We start from the raw sequence: 16,395 nt of genomic DNA, 5'->3' as shown, positions 1-16,395 counted from the left end.
CATATAGCCCTTATGTATTTGAGGCACTGATGGGATCCCCAGTCTAGGTTTTCAGTTGGTTATAACCCAGGAGAAAAACTTGAATGGAAGGGGAATTACTTTAGGTGAAGACTGAGAAAGTATGTTCTACTAAGCAACAAACGAGCAAGTAAAGACACACTGCTGGTGTAATAAGAGGCCTTGTAAGAATCAGGATTCTTCCTCCTGATCCTTTCAGAAGCCTCCCAACCCTCCAGTTTTCAGCATCCATTCTAGGCAAAATAGATTTGGCTACTTCCTTGGGATTTGCAATTTTTATAACTTTTCCTATAGTCAACATATTCAGTGATTATGTTTTGTAACTAGCCCTTCTGAGTCTGAAGGATCTCATTTCCTAAGCACTGAGCAGGCCTTCATGCAGTGTCTCATGGACACCTCGTACATACTCAGTCAGGTCCAACTCTTTGCAGCCCCAAGGACTATAGCCTTCCAGGCTCCTCTGTCCATGGAAGTTTTCAGGCAAGAATACTGGAGTGGGTTGCCTTTTCCTCCTCCAAGGGATCTTCCCAACCCGGCAATCGAACTCGCTTCTCCTGCACCTCTTACATTGGCAGACAGATTCTTTACCACTAGCATCGGCTGGGAAGCCCATGGACACCTCATGAAACGTATATTGTTCTCTTGATCTTACAGGTACAGTAACTGAGGTCTTGAGAAGTTAATCTGCCAGGTAAAGCAGCCGATAACAGAGTCAGCATTCAGGCCTGGAAATGCTGACTTCAAATCCATTGTACTGACTCATGGATTTTGTATACTTAATATGATTCATTTGACAAGTAGAAAAAGGTAGACAAGTGAGAGGAAGGAAGAGCCATAGGTACGAGATTTAAGGTGATCAAGGCAGACTCAGCAGGGCCCCCGCCATGAGATGCAGATAAAATGGTGTTGCACAAGACATTGTTCTCTTGAAACTCTTTGTTCTTAGAGGCTGGAAGATGTCAAAGGAACAAGAAACGGGTGGCCATCCCAGTTCAGCCGGAAAGCTTCACTTATTCAAAATGGTTAATTTGTAATGTTGGTATTAAGGTAATTGGACCATATACCTGAGATATACCTGGAGGAAAAACTTATGCACAGAGAGACTTCATTTAATCGCTTTGTATAAGAGGCCAAGTCTTAGCTTATCTTTAAGTGAGAGCTAAGGGAATAAGCATATACAGCTATTTGATGTTCTGAATTCAACAATGGAAACTCATAACCTATTGTGGCAGATGCTGTTTGCTGCCCAATTGCCTTCATCCACCAAGTCGTCCTTACAAAAGCGACCTCAGCATGTTTGGGATGGTAGTGTGCTCACCTCTGGGGATCTCAGCCAGTGCTTCCAAATGTTTTTCGTGACTTGATACATAGAAAATGATTAAATTTGCACAATATGCTGTGCTGACCTGGAGGAAATTTGGAGACATCATATGAAGCTTGAAGGAAAGCAAATCTGTTATATTCTTTTCATATTGTGTAATTATGATAAGAAAAATGGAATATAAATATTTAGAGAGACAAATTATTAAATTTGGATGATATTTCCAAATAAGATATTTCCTAATTTTTTAAAATAAGAAACAATCTTATTTCCACAAACCTAAAATCTAATAATCAGATTTTAGGCTTGAAAACATTAGTCAAACATACTGTAATTTCTCTTTTAGATTTTCTCCTCAAGTTCTTGATCATGATCACAATTTCTGCTTACACAAATTGGCGACTAAAAAATATTAGAACCATATTTACAACCATTCAAAATTGTAATCACTGAAAAAAATTTTAAAACCTCATGTTTCTTTGAAAAATATAGTATTAAAGTTTTATGCAATAATGTGAATATACTTCAAATCCAGGAAAACATTCCATATAAAATGTCAAAAAATTATGATGAAGTTCTAATCTGGAGAATGTATAGCTGGCCTGTAGGTAGGTTGGATGTTAGTAAAATAATACATCAATTGCCCAAGGACAGAAGTTCCTGATAGAGGTAAAGGCTGAGACTGGGGGTGGTCAACCAGAGTGGGGCCAACTGAGAGCTCATATTTGACTTCCTTGATTCCCAGCCTCTGATGACCACATCTTGGGTTATGCAATCTCCTCCTTGGATGCCTGATATAGGTGCCTCTTGGGAACCCCTTGTCCCTTAGAGACCTGTCCAGTGGCCCACAGGCTTCTTCCTTGCACCGTTGCAGACTCTGCACCTGGCTTCTCCAGTACATGCTAGGTGGGGCAGCACCTTCGTAGCCATGCTCATCTGTTTTCAGCAAGCACCAGATATTGCACCTTGCGAAGAGAGCACCCTTCAGGTGCCCACCCTGTAAGAAGCTCTGAAAGACCATGCTAATAATAGCCAAGGACAACCAGCCAGAAGGCTTCTGCCACACCAAGAAATGAGGGGGTCAGTTTTATGTGGCTTTACTCTAACCCAGAGGCCTTACACAACCAGCGCTCTAGTTGGGAAGCATGGGTCTAAGCAAGCATGATGACCTGGTTCCCCACTATTGTAGCCTCTGTGAAAGCTCAGTTCAGTTCAATCGCTCAGTCACGTCTGACTGTTTGCGACCCCATGGACTGCAGCACACCAGGCTTCCCTGTCCATCACCAACTCCCAGAGCTTGCTCAAACTCATGTCCGTTGAGTCGGTGATGCCATCCAATTATCTCATTCTCTGTCATCCCCTCTGTCATCCTCTGTCGTCTTAGCTGTCTTTGAAAGCTAAGAGAGGCTAAATGACCTAGTTTGGCCAAGGAAATACAAGTGGTGTGGCCGGGAATAGGAGTAGTTCAGGGACAGGTCTTGTTTTCCAAGTAAAAGAGAACAAAAATGAATGTGCCTGGTACTAATCCTCCTCCCATCCTTTCTTTCTGGACTGGGGGGAGCTTCTGGACTCCAGAACTTCGGGAGCCATCTCGTGGCTAAGAGGTGAGAGGCATCCGGGAGGGGCTAGAAGTACTGGGAGCTGCTGGTACTGCTCTCATTTCCAGATCAATGCCAAGAGCACTATCTCCAGATTTTCTATTACAAAAGAAAAACTAAGTCCCTATTTGTTTAAGCCACTGGAAGTTGAGTCATCTATCGTGTGCATGCTCAGTTACTTCAGTTGTATCTGATTCTTTGAGACCCCCACGGACTGTAGCCTGCCAGGCTCCTGTGTCCATAGGATTCTCCAGGCAAGAATACTGGAGTAGATTGCTGTGCCCACCTGTAGGGCACCTTCCCAACCCAGGGATAGAACCAGCATCTCCTGCGTCTCCTGCATGGCAGGCTGATTCTTTACCACTGAGCCTCTAGGGAAGCCCAAGTCATCCATAAATGGTTGTCAAAAGTATTATTTACATATTTATTTTACTGTGCACCTAAAGACACAGAGGGAATGAAGGACATTAGAGTTCTTTGTCTGACAAAATATTGGAAACAATTCCTTCCTTGGCAAGTATAATGCTAGTTTTGCAAACATTCCTTAAGAAGAACAACTTAAAATCGACTTGTCAGCTGTGACATAGGTGTGAATATCTTTCAGCACTTGCAGCTTGTAGGTCTATGGAGCCACCTGTGACGCATATTCAAGTGTGGCAGTACCTTGGTGCGTGGAGTTTGAATGAGCTGCGACTGCTCGCAGTGGTCAGGAATGTACATCTTCTTTCTTGTGTTGTACAGCAGAGCCTTGAATGGCTGGAGAAGCCCTTTGCATGGCTTCTGGGGATAGAGCATTAATTCAACCTCCACTGCTTCCAAGAAACCCACCTAGCTTAAGCGAAGTGAAAGTGAAGTCGCTCAGTTGTGTCCAACTCTTTGCAACCCCGTGGACTATAGCCCATCAGGCTCCTCCATCCACGGGATTCTCCAGGCAAGAATACTGGAGTGGGTTGCCATTTCCTTCTCCAGCTTAAGCGAAAGGGGAGATTTATCCAAGGGATCTTGGACTGTTTTGCAGTAAAACCATGCAGTGGGGAGGGATGTGGTTGCCACGAACCATTAAGGACCACTTTAAGAGGAAATAATCACCTCCAGAGCTCTCTTTCTGCCTCTTCCTTCTGTAGTTTTGGTTTTATTTCTCTGTCTTGCTAAGGCCTAATTGCCTTACCTGGCAGAAACTTGACTCCTGGTAGCTTCCAAGTTTACATCTTTTAAATATGAAGTGGTGGGGGGGGGGGGCTGACTCTCTAGGTCCCCTGTTCCTTTATCCAGTTGAAAGTGAAAGTGTTAGTCGCTCAGTCATGTCTGACTCTTTGCAATCCCATGGGCTGTAGCCCACCACTCTCCTCTGTTCATGGGATTTTCCTGGCAAGAATACTGGAGTGGGTTGCCATTTCCTCCTCCAGGGGATCTTCTCCACCCAGGGATTGAACTTGCATCTCCTGTATTGCAGGCAGATTCTTTACCATCTGAGCCACCTAGGAATCCTATGTGCTGGAGCTCGTTGTTCATAGGTCACCAGGAGCAGAGTATTAGATCAAGAAGCTATGGCTAGAGGGTTAGGCCATCAGTTTCCTGCCAGAGCCAGATGGATGCAGTAAAGGGAAGAGAAATTTCCAGAAAAAGGTATGGTAGCAGTATTAAGCAGAGTTCTCTCTGCAGCCAGCACAGAAATAATCCCCACTTCACTCTGTGTATATTTATACTGACAACGGAGATAAAGAAAAGACAACTGTGTTGGTATAACATCATTCAGGAAATCAATAGACAGTTTAGAATGAAAATGAAGAACTATTCATTCTTACTCATTCTTAGGCTGTTATTTTCACTTATTCTAGCCTTTGTAGTAACTCTTATTGCTTTCTTGGAGGCTTGTTGATAAGGATTGCCCTATTTCCTTGTCATAAGGTCTTCTTTAGATAGTTACTATAGTACCTGGCAGGAGTTTTAGGAGAAGAGTGTTTCCTAACCTCATTCTGGAGATGTTATGCCAACATCCTTACAAACACAGACACACTTGAATCGCCTATGGAGAATATAATAAAAATAGAGCTTAGTATACACTTATTAGGAAAGTGTTAAGTGTAATCAGTCAGTTTAAAGCAAGAGTGGGAAGTTGTAAAACATGACGAGCAAACCCTTTCTCACTGTTATTGATGGTTAGTTTTTATGTTTTGGATATGATGGCCTTACAAGCTGAGCCATACATAGTATCCAGAAAAATTCTTAACTTTGTAAAATTATTTTTTTATTGTTTAATGAACATTCAATTTGTTTTAGTTCCAAGCTTCCAATAACACATGGATTTATTAACCATTTATTCAGTCAACACACACTTGTTAACATAGCTCTGTGCCCACCTTTGCACTATCTCCTCACTGCACTTTTTCCTCTTGGTAAGTTTTTAGGGTAAATGGCTAGATTTCTTTGAGGTGATTTTAGAAATAACAGCTCTTTTTCTTTAGCAATCATCTCCTCCCCACTCCCTTTTTGGAAATCCTGGTCTGCCCCGAGAAGTTTGCGTGCTCGGATGCACCCAACGCTTTGCAGCCCCATGGGCTGTAGCTCCTCTGCCCATGTAATCTTCCAGGCAAGAATACTGGAGTGGGTTGCCATTTCCTATTCTGGAATATCCCCGGCCCAGGGATAGAATCTGTGTCTCTTGTATTGGCAAGAGGATTCTTTACCACTAGTGCCACCTGTGAAGCCAACCTGGGGAGCCCCCAGAAGCAGGAGCTTTAAATTCACTTAACCCTGCTGCCCCAGCCATAGTTGGTTGTACCAGGGATAAAGCCTGAGCCGATATGGTAAATCAGATTCTCTTTCCTGAGGAATTGGAATAGAAATATGGAAATTGAGTTGGTGTTAGGTGTTAGAACTGAAAGACCATAGATATGCTGGAGGCTGAGGCTGTCACTTTGGAGCAGAAATGATGGGTCCTCACAGAAGCAATTAAGTGAGTATACAAACTAGTTTGGAAAGAGAGAGAGAGATGGAACAGAATGAGAAGACCTCTGGCCTCAGAGACCAAGACAAGCTGAAAGATTAGCTATTTAATGACTTTGTAGATTCGTTGTCACAGTTGTTACCATACCTGGTTGGGCTCCATGAGCTGCCTCTTACACCCTTCTAAGGATTTTGCCTTCACTCAAGCCTGCTTGACGGGGTGTCTCTTTCTTTAAGCAAATCTCCTCTGACCAGGAGTTGACAGGATGAAGGTCAGTCAGTGTGTGTGTGTGTGTGTGTGTGCTCAGTCATGTCAGACTCTTTGCAACCCCATGGACTGTAGCCTGCCAGGCTCAGAATCAGTGAGCTGATTTAAATACAAAGTGTTCCATTTAAGGTAACTCGAATGTAATAATAATAGACCAAGGACTTACCCTGTGCAAATGCTATACAAATGATCATGTTTAGATACTCAGAACAATTTTCTTGCTGTAAGAGTATTGAGGAATTAGAATATATTGCAAATGTAGGATCTTCCCTTTTTAAATCCATTTAAGAGAACATGTAGAAAGGAACTTTCTCTTTCTGAGAAGGTGAAAGTGACTTAAGGGAGAAATTATATAGCCCACTGTGTCTATGTTGTAGTCATACTGGTTTCAAGAAATTTATGGAAGATCACTGATCATTGTTGCAGTTCAGCCTCCAATTTGTTCAAGGAAATGTGATGTAAGCAAAGACACAGTATAGAATGAAACTTAGTGATTACTAAAAGGTTTATGACTTAATTTCCAGGTTTAAATATAACCATTTCCAATAACAACAACAATAATAATAGTTTTGCTAGATCTACCAGCTAAAAGACTGTTTTTAAGATGTTATTATTTATCCAACTTTTCGGTCATTTTGAAAAATCATCTACAGTTGCCAAAAGGCAGTAACTTCTGAAGTGGGCAAATCTAAACCCAAACTCTGTATTTCTAAAAATCAGTATATTTTCTCTTTTGCAGCCAAATTTTCATACCTGTTCTGCTAAAATTGATGTTACTACCATGGGAACAGGTCTCACAAAGTGCCTTGCTTTCAATTATTTTAAAAGGGAGGCCACTGTTCTCCAGAATTTTATGATCTCATAATAAAGATACTTAGGTACCAAATCACGTGCAAGGTTGTCTTGCTAAAAAACTGTTTTTCTCGGATAAGAAAATATGGAACACAAAATTAAAATGTGATCCAACCAACTAATAATCAACCACAATAGCAAGTGTGAGATAAAAGGACATTATGAAGCCCCAGAGACACACAGGAATGAAAGGCATGGTGGAGATTAGAGTCGTCTATCCTCAAAGTATAAATGTGGGATCATAACAATTTTTTTAACCAATAGTAATGGCTTTAAAATTGCAAATAAGTGTGGGATGGGTATTACAAAGTCTCTCTTGGGAACTATGAGTGTACTGAGTGGTCTTAATGCAAATGTAACAGATGGGATTGCCATTAGAACAGCAGCCATCCCCCATATTCCAAATTGTTTTTGTCCCATTTTCAAATATCCTGTCCCAATGTCAGGCTAGGTGTCAGATGACATGCCCTGGAACTTGGTTTTAAAATCCGACTGCTGTGGCTGCAGAATCAGGTGGCTGCTGGGTTGGAGCATTCTGACAAGGGAACAGGCACAAAGGAAATAACAGATCATCTATCTTGCAAATGTTTCTGGTGTGCCCATTGTATAGCCACTGTTCTAGGTCTTGGGTCATAAGGGTGAAGAAAAGAGAAAATGCCCTTGCTTTTGTGGAGCTTACATTCTACTGGGCTTGGGGGTGGGGGCAGGGTGGCGAGGTGGAGACTGACAATAAAAAATAATAACTAAATATAAATTACGTTGTGTATGTGTGCTAAGTCGCTTCAGTCGTGTCCGACTCTTTGCAACCCTATGGGCCAAAACCTGCCAGACTCCTCTGTCCATGGGATTCTCTAGGCAAGAATACTGGAGAGGGTTGCCATGCCCTCCTCCAGGGGATCTTCTCAACCCAGGGATCAAACCCATGTCTCTTACATCTCCTTCATTGGTAGGTGGGTTCTTTATCACTAGCACCACCTGGGAAGCCATATAAATTATGTTCAGTTCAGTTCAGTTCAGTTCAGTCGCTCAGTCGTGTCTGACTCTTTGCGACCCCATGAATCGCAGCATGCCAGGCCTCCCTATCCATCACCAACTCCCGGAGTTCACTCAGACTCACATCCATCCAGTCGGTGATGCTATCCAGCCATCTCATCCTCTGTCGTCCCCTTCTCCTCCTGCCCCCAATCCCTCCCAGCATCAGAGTCTTTTCCAATGAGTCAACTCTTCGCATGAGGTGGCCAAAGTACTGGAGTTTCAGCTTTAGCATCATTCCTTCCAAAGATGGCGATAAATGCTATAGAAAATTTAGTCTGAAGAAGACAAATGAGAATGAAGAGTGGGGGTGATATAATTTTAGATAAGATGGAAAAAGGCTTGACTGAGAGGGAGACAGATGAAAAAGTGAGCTAGGTTGACATCTGGGGGAAGAATATTCTGGATGGAGGGAATGAACAATTTGTGAAAAGGTTCTCCAGTAGAAGTGTGAGAATGTTTGAGGGACCTCAAAGATATTAATGGAGCTGGATAGGTGTGACTGGGGAAAGATAATGGTAAGAGACAAGCTCAGAGAATGAACAGGGTGAGGTCAGGTGGCACCTTTACAGAACCTGATAGTAAAGAATTTGGCTTTTGCTCTGAATGAGTAGAGAAGTCTTTGCAGGGTTTAAGTGGTAGAGGAACACCATCTGATTTCCATTTTCAGAGGCTCCCTGTGGTTGCCAGTTAGAAGAGCACTGAGATATCCAGATGAGAGACGTTGGTAGTCTGGACAAAACTGCAACAATAACATTGGTGATAAATGATGGTTGGATTCTGTCATGCTGATAGATCAGATGGAGTGTAAGAAAAAGAGGAGTGTGAATAAAAAAATAATAGAATAAAGGAAAGGAAGAAAGGCAGGAACAAGAGGAAGATTGGAGGTAGGGGCTATATGTATGAGTGCATGTGTACAGGGGCTAACTAACACGTCGTTAGGGCTTCTCTGGAGGTCAAATAAAGAATGCCAGGACTTGAGTGCCACCATGTGATTCTTGGTTTCTAGACATACCTGAAACACAAATTTACCCTGGCTGGATTTCTTGAGTGTTAAAATCTGCTGATCCCGAAGTGAAGTTTAGTTGTGTGGTTAGGGTTAGGGTTAGGGTACCCACTGTAAATGTGTTAGACTAGTGGCCTCGATTGGGAAGTTGGATGGGGGAAGCAGTAGGAGAGCAGTGAAAATTTGGGAAGGAGAAAATCTTACCTGCTTCTCTCTCCAGATGATGGTCACCCTGGAGCCTAAGCCTTGGTTTCCAAGGCATGGATAAGATCTTGTGAGGATACATGTCATTATCCCCCAATGCAAATTTCACCATACAAAGGGTAGTACATATATTATTTGCATTTAAGTGCTTTATTATATTGGAATTGCAGTGATATTATTAACATTTGTACAAATGCACAAAATCTTGTCTCTTCTTGCTATAAAGAGATGTAAAAATCTGACCTAGTTGAACAGTCTTAATGAACTCATTGTCCATTGGTAACAATAAATGTCTTCACGATGCAACAAAAAGCTTAACATAAAATTAAACATATTAAATGCTGCTGCAAGTATTTACATGTATGTACCCCCAATTTTTTCTCCTTCCAATAAGGAAGGTGGTTGCTTTACAAATAGACAAACAAACACAAATGCTTTGCTGTTTACAATTCCAAACAACCCCACCCGCCCCAAGTGACAGCACCGTTTTTTGAGGACTTCCTTAGTTAACACTTAGGAAAATGCTAACTTTGTTTTCTTCTTTTAATTCTATTTTTGGACAATACTTATATTCCAATTGTCCTAGAACACTGTATTCGAACTGATCCATTTTTTTTTCCTGGGGCTTTTCGGAAGATCCCAAATCCCATGTCCTCTGTAGGGAGAACATTTCAAGCTTATCTTTTCTCCAAGACAAACCTCAAAGGCAGAACTCCTCTCTCTATGAGGCAGGTGTGGATTTAGCAGAACGAAGAAGGAAAAAGGGTGAGTAGGTCTTCTGTTCTACTGGCTGGCTGGTGGGGAAGGGCCCTTTCTCTGAAACCCCCTCCACTTCAGCATGGTTGATACCTTTCATCGTGTCCTATAGCGTCTATAGGCTTGATATTCTAAAGGAGCAAACTAGATTCTAATGAGCTTATTGTGCATACGATTTTAATGATGTATTTAAAGCTAATTTATTCAAGCTCTCCACATTCTCAGTCCTGAGGCTAAAATGATTCTGTTAAAAAAAAAAAGTCCTAGAAAGTTCTATAAAATGAAACTCAATGTAAGAAAATCTTCAATGGCTTCGGAAGAGCTTTCCAAATCCTGGCTTCTAATGAGCTAGATGTTGTAAGTTGGTCTAAATAGAACAGCTGATAATTATTGATCCCCCTGTGATGATAAACTTGGAAAGGTATCAGAGCGCCACTTAAGAGTATTAATCTTTTAACAAATGCTGGCGATTTGGCCTTACCCCCACCCTCTTCAATTTGTGGTTAAATAGCTTTTTTTTTTAAAAAATAGACAATTTATAAGAAAAAAAATATATAAATGCTCTTTAAGCAATTTGGCTATAAGCATTACATCACTGAAAAACTCCACAAGAAATAGTAAAATATTTTGAATGGACATCCACTTCTTCAATTTCACAACATGATGAGCAAGGGTTTTTTTCTGTTTGTTTCTTTTCTTTGTTTTGGTATTGGATTTTACTTTTAAGTTTATTGCTTCAGTGTCTTCTTGTCCTTTCTTAGATTATAATTGTAAAAAAGAGGTGCTGTCCCTAATTACGGTACAAGGCAACACTGTATTTTTGAAACCAAGAATGAAATGGTTAGGGCCACAGTTTTTTCAGCAGCCCAAAGAGACGATGGTGAGGACCTCAGTCCAACATGCACAGTGACGCACAAAAGAATAAGTCTCCTGGCTCCTTCAGGACACTTTGGTTTGGAGGATGAGATAGAAAATTCTTAAGTATAGCATAGTTGCTGCTTCATGTCTGTTACATAACATTTGAAAAAATCATGCTATGAATAAAGGGATAAAGAGTATAAACTGGCTCTTTTCCTTGGCATTCTCGTAGCAGGCTTCACCTAGGCGGATGTGAGTAACGCGTCTTGGCTATGCTACTGGTGAATGCACACAAATGTACCTGGGGCACATATTCCATAAAATATTTTAAATGATGCAGTTCAGAGCCTTAGAGGAAGCTTGGGGGAGGTAGGGGGCTGGGAAGGAAAGAGTGAAGGCAAGTTTGAGGACAGGGAGGAGGTTCGAAAGAGAACGAGAGAAACTGACAAAGATTACAAACGCTAAAGTGCAATTTTAAAATATAAATTATTTTAAAAGCAGAAGAGAGATTCTAAGTCGCTACTGTTCGCATAGGCACATTTTTATTCCAATTTAAACATGTCGTTTCCTTTCCCTTCTCAGATACACTGCATAATGGAACTTGAATGGCTTAAAGCTACTGCACACGGTTTGCGAAGGGACAAGAAAAGCACCAACAAGGCTAAATAGTGCAAGGCATTCTAGGAAGTTGGAGTGCAGTGGGGAGAAGCAGAGATGAAGCTGTTTTTACACTTTAACAAGAGAGCTGTTCCAGTTATAGTTACAGATTCCCTTTAGCTGAACTCTGCTTCCTAAAGGAAAGAGCTTACTTTACAAGTGAAAAAAAAAAAAAAAAAGAAATAGATGATTTAAAACTGTTCTGAACATAGATTAAAAAACAACTCACAGAACAATAAAAATCCTTGAAATTTCTATGCACAGAAATCTAAACAGACATTTCCACCAGATGATGGAGAACAGCCATTTGAAACCCTGAAAAAGGAAGATATACACATCGAGAGTAGTTAATTAAGAACTAATCCTTTAAAAACAAGTAGAGCCTACAGAAGAATATTGTTCAAATGGAATGTTTAAAAATAACATTTATTAATAAATATCTTATAAAATTCTAAATTAATAGATTCCTGTTCAAATTTTGCTTTGGTCCTTGAATTCCACTGTATACACACATACATACATATATATTTTCTTAGATGGTTTTTATTAACCAGAAAGAAGCACATTCTATCCTAACTGGATGGCTAGGTTTATAGCAGTTATAGATGCTTAAAACCCCCCAGCCAATGGCTGGTCTTTTCTCACAGCTGGTTGATTTTAATGACAAACTCAACTGACACACGATGATTTACTGAACTAACAGAGCACAACTACCTGAACATTCACTGTGGATGCCCCTCCGTTCAGAACACGTGCTGCGCTTGATTTCATGAACCCGACAGGCTCCAAACAGCAACTGCTCCGAGTAAGTAACCCTTGTGATAAGGACGCAGGCAGTGACAGCATACAAATTGCTCATCCCCACAGGCCGCGTAAAGACTCCGACGGGTAAACACTGATGTACGGAGACAGGAGAGGGCTGAGGGGAAGGGAAAAGGGAAAACATTTAACCTCACACCAGGCCTTAAAATGAGTGCATTCATCCACAGGGAGGATTTCCACTCTACTGTCCCCATATATGTTGAAAAATGTCTTTAGGAGGAACAATTGAGATGGGAATAGCTCAGAGTAGGTGACAACCAACGCGGCAGGAACACTATCAGGCGTCCCTATCTTGGAAGCTAGTTCCCATCACAGGAGGCAGGGGAGGTGCTGTGGAAGTTTCCAGGCCAAGTTGGTAGTGTCTTCAAAGGCAGATTCTGCTGATAGCAACCCACCTGGGAACAAGGAGAGGCAGCGCATTGCTGCCAGCCCTCCCCTCCTAGCATGCGTGTGCTGAAGGTCACTGCAACCCATCTATGACAATATGAATGCGTGGCCTAGTAGCTGGGAGGGAGGGGAGAACAGGGCAGAATGTTTCCTCAGACTGGCAAAAAGTGTGGGGCAAGAAGGATAGATGTTCAGGCACACCAATGATTCTATGATGGTCTGATGAAAGCCAGGCTTTCAAGTGAAATATTTCATATTGATAAGCTGAGTGCTAGATTTGACCAGTGAGCCTTTCTGCTCAGGATTTCAAGAAGCGCTGACGACTCGCTGGCATCTTCCATTTAATCTATTTCCACACCACTAATGAACATACCTAAAGGCCCTGAGTATAACAAGAAGACAGTGTATTCTAATTATACGTTGAGGCCCATTTGCTAACGTGTGTGTGGTTGGTTTGCCTACTTAGCATAAAAAACAGACATAATTGAGCTATACATAATGCACATCAGTCAAACTGTCAAGTTGCTGAATTAAGAAAACTCAGGCAAGTTCTTAACTGCAGAGGCTTTCGGTTTCACAACTAAATATTTCAATTAAGAGGTGGAACAGAAGTAAAGTAAACCATAATTTTAGTGACAGCCCACTCCTTGGACATTCTGATATCACCAGTGGATTTTTAAAAAATCCATTTCATTAAGTGCTATGCATGCAGGAAAGAAAGAAAATATTTTTCACTTAAAGCAAAACAAAAATAAAATAAAAATTAAAAAACCCAAACAAATATTTTAATGAGCTCTTTCTCCTTTTAAGGGGGACACCTAAATGGTCCTAGGAAGGAGTTAGAAAAAAATTATTTTTGATTTCAAAATAGAGATAAGGCTATTAACTGCTTTTTTGAGCTAAATCCTAAACTTCTTATGAAGCCAGTTTGGTTAAACCATTTAGCTATTCCTGCTGGGATTCAAAACAAAATAAAACAATCATGAATTCAGTATTTAAAATACTTAAAAATGATATGTTTGTCTAAAATATAATAGAAAATCCTTTTCTCGTTTTTTTCTTTTTTTCTCTTTTCTCTTTTTTTTTTTTGCTTTTGTTTTTGTTTTGATTTTTTTAGATCATATATCCAAGTTATGAGTTTTCCTGGAAACTCAAAACTTTCTTTTTGAAAGCACTGCATACATGAAAAGATTGTTGATAAATATTGATTTAAAAAGCAAGTTATTAGATAAAACTAAAACTAGTTATAAAAACCATGCTTCATGACCCTTATATTTTCTTTTTTCCTCCAAAATAGATTATTATACTACAGTAAGAGAAAAAAAATCACATCCTTCCCTATTCTGAACTCTTAAAAAAGCTACACATTTTGTAAAATACTGTTCTTTTAAATCCCATAATCTTCCCCTCTCTCTGTCTGTCTCTCTCTGTCTCTGTCTCCCTTTCTCTCTCTCTCTCTCTCTCTCTCTCACACACACACACACACACACACACTCATGTTTGGAGGTCAAGCATTCACATAGAGATGAAACACCAGCCCTGCCTAGAGCACTAGAGGAAACATTAGCCCCCATTACTTGTGAGTTGTGATATGAAAACCTTCACCAAGTAAAATGGCTTGTTTCAAGGAGGCACAACTGTCTGCTTTTTATAATGGGAAAGTCCAGAAGAGTTGCTGAAAATGTAAACCAGAATTATGCAGAAGAGTGGAGTAGCCATATCCATGGGATCCTTTCAACAGCCAGAGTGCTTTAACTGTGGTGGAAGGGCTGAGAGCAGCTCTACGGAAACATGAGGTTTTCTTTCTCTCTTTGTTCCTCCAGTAGTTTGTCCACTTTCACCCACCAGAACAGCAAAGACGGTTCCATAGGCTTAAGAAAAAAACAATAATAAATCTTAGGCTATTAGCAGCTGATGACTGAACAATGTAATCCGTGTAGTGAATAGAGCCCTTCTGCATTATTATATAGTACATGGATTTTCAACATTATAGACAGGCCATATAAAACCAGTTGTAATTCGAGGGTGTGATGTTATAGCCTTGCATCGTAATTTGGACTTTCACAATTGAGGCTTATAAAGCTCCCTTCCCTAGTGTCTCCACAGCTGGCATTCAACAGTGCTTCACCTATGGCTAAGCCACCTTTTATTTGTTCTGATTATTAAAAACATTAAATCAGGCACATTAAACGTCTCCTGGTTACTCTTGTGTAAAAAGCAAGAGTTGAATGAACTCCAGCTGTGGGTCACATGCAAGGGAAGCCATGGCTAGGTCCACATTAGGGTTTTTTTTTCCTTTAAACATTATTTTCTTCTTTACATGCAATGCTAAAGGGAAAAAATAAAATAGAAGAAAGTAACAATAAAAAGTCAACAGGGAGCCCAGGTAAAGTGGAAATGGAAAGGAAAATTGGGTAGTCAAGGAAGTGGACCAAGAGGAGGAGGAGGAGTGGCGAGATCCTTGCTGATTTTATTTGGACATCAATGGAGCTTCTATTAATATTTTTTTAATAGTAAGAGAAACAGTTGTGGAAAAGGCTCTATGTTTACCTGGCATTCTGGTGACATCATAGCACAAACTCAACATGAGTTATGATGTCATCAGACTCCACCCCCCCAGTCGCCTTGCAATCTGTTTACCGGACATCTATGCACGCCTCATTTTGGCTAAAAGCTGCAGTTTAACAAGATTCAACATTTCAGGCAAAGGGTTTGACTGATAAGAATGAAACCATGACTATGTACAGAAAGAGTTCAGTTTATAAACAAGTAACTGGTACCAGAAAATTGGAGAAAAGCACCAAAGCATTTCCCAAGCTGATAGATTATTAATTGCATAACTCCCTTTTTTCTTATATAACTAAGTATAAAAGACAACATTTCCATAATAACTATAAAAATGAAAGCCAGTCTTTGAAGGGCTGAGGAGTCTTCCAGGTCTGAGTTAATTCTAAAAATGCCCTTAAAAGAAAGGACGCAGGATATGCAACAGCTCTTCTTGAAGGCAAGGTGCGACCCACAGATTTTTAGAGGATGGGGTTCAGGTCTGTTCTGTGAGTGGTGAGCTGGCTGAGGGTGGAGCTTCCTACCACCTCGCTGACTGCCGAGGAAGTGGTGATGGTGTTATGCTGGATGACCTGCTGCTGCGAGCATGCGGGGGTGGGACTTGCAGGAGGGCTACTCTCTGGACCTAGGAAAAAGCACACAAACACACCAATATAGCTCTTTCCTGGGGTGGGCTCGGAGACTACTCAAAAATGTTGCTAGGGGTTTGCTAGAAATAGAAAGTGTGTCATGCATTTTCTCTGGGAGGTTAATTTCAAAACTTTCAACTGTCGGTCACAAAGCTATGCCTTCCCAGTTTACAGTTACCAACAAAGCCATGCCTTCTAGGTCAGCAACATGACTGGATGTGTTTGAGTCACGGCCTGTGAAGTCCCTATCTTGTCTTTTCAAAGATCCATACGTATATCAAATGTGGAAAAATACTCACATGTGGTGGGAGAATCTGTGCTGCTCAATCTAAAAAATTATTTGAAAAGAAAACGACCTTCAGCTGTAAATCCCCGCTCCTCCCACTGTTCCCTACTGAATTAGCATTGAACCTATTGATGTTCCAGGTTCCAATATTGGGATCTAGAAAAAGGGATCCACTTTACCTATTGGTAAA

General features: G+C 40.8%; 1 protein-coding gene across 17 annotated transcripts in view; it reads right to left on the bottom strand.

Moving 5' to 3' along the window:
- Positions 1-9,376: 9,376 nt before the first annotated feature.
- CREB5 (cAMP responsive element binding protein 5) overlaps positions 9,377-16,395 on the bottom strand; it is a 489,069-nt gene continuing 482,050 nt past the window's right edge. For all 17 annotated transcript variants that reach the window (XR_015162484.1, XR_015162487.1, XR_015162485.1 and 14 more), the window contains one exon: positions 9,377-15,915. Coding sequence is in view for 14 of the 17 variants with exons in the window: in XM_086396401.1 (XP_086252527.1) it covers positions 15,752-15,915 (164 nt within the window). In the remaining 3 variants the exon portion in view is untranslated. The remainder of the gene's footprint in view (positions 15,916-16,395) is intronic.

Source organism: Bos grunniens, chromosome 4, assembly GCF_055505025.1.
Source record: "Bos grunniens cultivar Pamir isolate PY7600 chromosome 4, Bosgru_T2T1.0, whole genome shotgun sequence".
NCBI lineage: Eukaryota > Metazoa > Chordata > Mammalia > Artiodactyla > Bovidae > Bos > Bos grunniens.
This window is presented reverse-complemented; position numbering and strand designations above follow the sequence as displayed.